The sequence below is a fragment of the Rutidosis leptorrhynchoides genome, chromosome 8 (genome assembly GCF_046630445.1).
Source record: "Rutidosis leptorrhynchoides isolate AG116_Rl617_1_P2 chromosome 8, CSIRO_AGI_Rlap_v1, whole genome shotgun sequence".
Lineage (NCBI taxonomy): Eukaryota > Viridiplantae > Streptophyta > Magnoliopsida > Asterales > Asteraceae > Rutidosis > Rutidosis leptorrhynchoides.
The window spans coordinates 247,359,167-247,365,547 of NC_092340.1; the positions used below are offsets into that span (position 1 = coordinate 247,359,167).

Here is a 6,381-nt window from a genome sequence, read left to right on the forward strand (position 1 = left end):
TACCTTCTACAATGGTCTTACGGTAAGCCATAGGACGACGATAGATGCAGCAGCTCAAGGAAATCTGATGAACCTAACCGCAATTGAAGCATGGGACCTGCTCGAAAATATGACAATGCATCATCATGACTGGAATAGTGGTGAATAACCTTCATCATCTGCCCCACTATCCGCACTTAATAATCAAACAGAAGCCATCAAAACCCCCACAGACAAAATGGAAACTCTGGCAAAGCAACTAGGAGAACTGAAGACGCAACTGCAACAAGTTAACCAGGCACAATCATGTACTAACTTTACCAAAACGCCACTCATTGAAGATTATCCAGTTGAGTACGAAAACCCTGTCAGTTCACTCTGTTACGTCCAATACCCTGCTCGCCAGCAAAACACCGGATTTAATCAGCAATCCAGAAACACCCAATTTTAAAGAAACATCCCACATTTTCAGCCTCGCTACAGATACCCACCTTATCCACAACCACAACCTCTAACCTTCGACCAACCAATTTTGCTCACTAGACCTCCAGCTGAGGATAACTCTTCAAACACTATAATCACAAAAGCAACCAACCCAACCATCGGAACAGATGATCATTTAAGTCAGTTCATTCAAGGATAACAATAGTTAAATCAGAGAACTGCATCTAGACAAGACCAGACAGAGATACTCATGAGAAATCAGTTGGTTCTGCTTAAAAGTCTAGAAACGCAGCTCGAACAGTTATCCCAATGCCTTGAAACTCGACCACAAGGAAGATTGCCTGGAAATACCATTTAAAATCCTCACCTAGAAGAAGCAAAGCAAATAGACTCCATCATCCTGAAGGAAGAACCGACCCCTCTAAGAAGATTAGAAAGACTTAAGAAGAAAGCAGAGACGATGCGGAAACCACCCGAGATAAATTCAGTTCGTGTACCCTACCCAGGAAGACTCAAGAACAGCCTTGAGAGACTTAGGGACTTTAAGCTCAATGGAAAATTCTTGGACACTATGTTAAAAGTTCCGAAGTAGAGTAGGTATATACGGAAATTTCTCTCTACAAAGGAAAGGATACCACAGTCCAACAAAATCTCACTAAGCGCAGAATGCTCAGCGTTACTCAGGAACTCTTTACCAATGAAACTCGGAGATAATGGTCGATTCACTCTTCCATGTTCAGTATATCAATATGGAACCACTCAAGCTTTAGCTGATTTAGGAGCAAGTATCAATCTTATGCCTTACTCTCTCTATAAGAGATTGGAACTAGGAGACTTAACACCAACCAAAATGACTATCCAACTTGTCGATCACACAATTAGATATCCTAAAGGCATAGTTGAGAACATCTTGGAGAAAGTCGACAAATTCTTGTATCCTACTGACTTCATAGTGATGGATATTAAGGAAGATCTAAACACACCAATTGTCTTGGGGAGACCATTCATGAATACGGCTAGGACTGTCATTGATGTGTAAAATCAAACCTTAATCTTACAACCGCATGGGGAGAGCGTTAGCTTCAAAATTGACCGACTAACCTGTCTTTATGAACAGGAAGAAATGTTCACTATTTCCAATGGACAAATCACTTCCGATGACGAATTTCAGCCACCTGCTGAAGACCCAAAAATGAAAGAAGAGGATCTCGAAGAAGAAATAGAGGGAGAAGAAGACTCAGAAGATGAAATGGATGTAATAGAAGAGACATAATACGAAGAGGATATGTTAGAAGAAGAAACTGAAGTAGTCCAAGAAACTCAGCAACATCACGAATAAATCATGCAGATGGAACCAGAAGATCAGAATAATGGCATGGTTATTCATTTCCAAACAAAACCCAAGGAACCATCTGACTTACGAGATGTTGAAATTGATCCCGTTAGCAGAGAAGCCAGACCTCAGGATAAAGTAGAATCCTGTTCGCAAACTGAAGTGGTAGAAATTCCCAACTATTCGGATGTTGCTACGGAGGATAGCAATGAGGAGGAAGATCACTATGACAACATTCCTGTTGACTCTCGCTCTCTCCCGTGGTCATCAATTCAAGAGCCAAATCCAGAGACAATCACGGTTCCTGTCATAACAAGCCACGCTGATATGATCTCATTCATCAATGACAACGATGAATTTGAGAAAATAATAGAAGCCATCCACTGTTCCACAATTGAATTCACACCTCGTTTAAAAGATCGAATTAAAGCTATCAATAGAGAAATCATCGTTACCTGCAAAGAGGAGATAATGATATAGAGCTACTGGAGGAACGCATTCAAGATTTTATCAGAGCACTTCACGATCATTTCTACAAAGAAGAGCGAGAACGAGAGCACAATTCGGTAGTTCACACTATTCAAGAAACAAGTTTCTACCTAGACCAGAAGATTATCTACACTAAGGTGTACAACGCCTTAGCCGGATCTACGCTTCCTTTCTCAGCTACCCAAAGGATCCTACTGACTCGTATCCACAAAAACATGGACTGTTCTACCGAATGCCCATAATACTATTCAGATTCAACGATGATCGACAACCTTCATAGCCTATTCATTCTCATAGCATGGGATTATTTTAAAAGCACGCCAAAAAGTCTAGTGATTTATGTAACACTTGATCACCACACTGATCTGATTATCAAATAATTAAGATCGGTAGTATTAGAAGAAGGAAGATGAAACAATCATTTCTATATTACTCGAGTCAACTTAGCCACATTCGTGACTAATCAGCTTAGGCGTATCTTTAATGAATCCATAAATCCCAGCTACACATTCAAATATCGATGCTGAGAGATCTACAGCAAAGCAGCTACCCTACTGCTTGAGTCAGGAATCATATTCACTTCGCACCAGCTCTGAATATTTTGCAATCTATGCAAAACAACAAACTCTTTTTGTGGAGATCCCAAATTGGAAAACTTCGAGATCATGAAGATACAATTCTTGACACTCTTTGAAGACCTCAGAATTGAGCACCCAAGACAAGAAACAATCACTACGAGCACAGCTTGTATGGTCAATGTGCATGGAACTATTAGCAGAGCTATTGATTCTATTCTGCTTGGACTTCAAGATCTGTCACGAGCAACCACAACCCATTTTCTCGCCTTTGGAAGACCATCAAGAGAAATACTGAATCTACTCAACATAATAATCTGGCACTTTTTAAGGATCTACCCTCCAAGATATGTTCACCCTCTACTACCTGAAGACATCCACCTGAGGGACATGTTTACCCTACCATGGTAAACAAGACTATGGTCGAGTGAACGACCCTAAACAAAAGCGTTTCTCGGGAGGCAACCTGTGCAATAAAGTAGAATAAAAAAAATAAGTGATGATACATGAGCCTGAAGAATAAAGGACGAAATTCTCGAGTTTGCCAAAACCAACTGTCTCTCCCAGCCAGCAAGTTTCTCCAACTGCATACTCGCCATTTCGTAAGGAAATACTCGTTTATTTTTACTCATTTTTAGCTCTTAATTTAAGCATTATATAAACCGCATCCTAGCTTATCACTAAGTGTGGGATTCCAGCCCAATAGACACTAGACAATATTCCCAGAAATAAAACCCTTTCACTAAAGTTCCTAAGTGTGGGATACCACAATAGGAACATTAGAGACAATGTTCGTCTAAGTGTGGGATAGCGGTGTAAACACCTTTTTATGTCATATCGTAATAAGCCCGTTAGATAAGATTCTCTGTCCTCAAGCCAAATTTTAGAATTTTTAACTAAAAGAAAGCCTTTGCGAATAAGTACTTTCGAAAACCAAAAACGTTTGTAATAAAAAGTAAGGCTTATTTAAGGCATAAATATTGTTAGAACGAACCGATTCTCTAAAAGATCATTGCATAACTTGGCATATTCGACCTAATTTGATTATGGTGAGGCACCCAAATAGGACCATGAAAAGCATTCATCTTTAATGCTTCACTATTTTCCGTTGACTGTGCCGATGTCTGTGCTCAGAATCAGAACTTGCTCTAGATCTGCATTTTCGAGCAGCAAAATGTGACAAAAATGAAGCCAGAAGAGCTAGCCATTTGTTAATAGGAACCCTTCTTTCCCTACATCATCACCCATACTGGTGTAGTCACTAAGCATATAAACTTAGTACGTGCACGTCGAAGCACAATAGTTGTTGTAAGCTGCACCTCTGCTACGTAAGGCTATAGAAACAGTTAAGTGTTGAATAGTACACTACACCATAATGGGATCTCAAGCATTGCACCCTGCTTAAGGGATTCTTAGTTAATTAAGGAACTGTTTGTTTAAAATCCATAAAGGATTTGATCGTTAGGTTAACCGAACGTGTTCATGAAAGTTACCTAGTAACTTGGTCATGGTGATTTTTATGGTTGAACTCTTCTTAGGGCCTAACCACTTTGTATTAACCAATTTTTAACGAAAGTATCAAAACACATCGCGTCTCTCGAATTAGGAAAAAACCTTGTCTTCTGTTATGCATAAGAAAGTTTAGACCTTGTGGAATGTTAATATGCAGCCTTTTCTGAGCGCTCTTATTGATGAGCCGCCCATGCCTACATGTACTCATGTTTGATGGACGTCGGGGGTTGAGGGCATTGTTGTCAATCTAGAATCACCAAACCTAGCGTAATTAACCAGTGACATATCACCAACGTGATAAGGACGTTTAGGTATAGCATAGCAAATACAAAGTCACTACCTATTTCACAATCTCACCTAGGTAACTGATGAAATCATAACACACACTTATCTTAACCTTATATGAATTACAAATTTTATCGCATTTACTTTCCTTTATTTACTTGTTTGCGTTAGAACTTTAGAAAAACCCAAAACTACTCTTCTATCTACTTAGTTATTAAGATAATTCTATAGATAAATGTTCGATTCTGTTGTCTTCTTAAACGAACGACCCTAGGTCATACTTCCTTTACTCACCCATAGAAAGGAATATTAGATTTGGGCCCCACATATTATAAATTTAAAACCATACCCTCTTAGTAATATCTAAAATAGACGATCGGCGACCTGACGACACCGCCACAAAATACACCGTCCTTTTTGGCCATATCAGCATACATACACTGTGAAGACCCGTCCTAATCCATCCGGACGTAGTCCATATCGATTATAAACGATTCACAACAGTTGATTACATCGCGAGGTACTTGACCTCTATATGATACATTTTACAAACATTGCATTCGTTTTTGAAAAGACAATCTTTCATTACATCAGAAGTTGACAGGCATGCATACCATTTCATAATGTATCCAACTAAAATTGACTTAATAAAAATCTTGATGAACTCGACGACTCGAATGCAACGTCTTTTGAAATATGCCATGAATGACTCCAAGTGATATCTATAAAATGAGCAAATGCACAGCGGAATATTTCTTTCGTACCTGAGAATAAACATGCTTTCAAGTGTCAACCAAAAGGTTGGTGAGTTCATTAGTTTAACATAAATAATTATTTCCATCATTTTAATAGACCACAAGATTTTCATTTCTCATAAATATACGTCCCATGCGTAGAGACAAAAATATCATTCATATGGATTGAACACCTGGTAACCGACATTCACAATATGCATATAAGAATATCCCCATCATTCCGGGACCCTCCTTCGGACATGATATAAATTTCGAAGTACTAAAGCATCCGGTACTTTGGATGGGGCTTGTTGGACCCGATAGATCTATCTTTAGAGTTCGCTTCAATTAGGGTGTCTGTTCCCTAATTCTTAGATTACCAGACTTAATAAACAGGGCATATTCGATTAGATAATCCATCCATAGAATGTAGTTTCATTTACTCGTGTCTATTTCGTAAAACAGTTATAAAAGCAACGCATGTATTCTCAGCCCAAAAATATAAAGGGTAAAAAGGGAAATGAAACTCACCATACTGTATTTTGTAGTAAAAATACATATGACGATATTGAACAATGCAAGGTTGGTTTCGGATTCACGAACCTATATCATGTATATATATTAACACATTATAAATCAACTAAGTTTATATATATTCTGTTATGTATTAAGATTAATATTCTTATATAAAATTATTAATACTTATAAGACGTTATGATACTTATTTGATATTTACCTAATGTTACATCAATCATACTAGTTAAAACAAAATTTTATGTAATATTAGTATACTTCATTTATTTATTATTATTAAATGCGATGATCTGTATCGATTGCTTCGTCTGGTATCTCCACTATAAATGAACTTCTTCCGTTCCCTTATTTTCATCATTCCTATACTTTCATTCTTAATTCTTACTTCTAAAAGGTTGGGAAAATGCTTCATCCAGTTCTACTCCTTGATATATTCTTAATTATCATTTCTATCATCCTTTTTTTTTTAATATTCCACCAGAAGAATCTGGCTACT

At 37.8% G+C, this 6,381-nt stretch overlaps 1 protein-coding gene across 1 annotated transcript; it reads left to right on the forward strand.

Moving 5' to 3' along the window:
* The first annotated feature begins 883 nt into the window (after positions 1-883).
* On the forward strand, positions 884-1,696 carry LOC139864082 (uncharacterized). Its single transcript, XM_071852668.1, has 3 exons — positions 884-1,011; positions 1,108-1,447; positions 1,541-1,696. The coding sequence occupies exons 1-3, from the start codon at positions 884-886 to the stop codon at positions 1,694-1,696; spliced, it is 624 nt and encodes a 207-aa protein (XP_071708769.1).
* Positions 1,697-6,381: the final 4,685 nt, after the last annotated feature.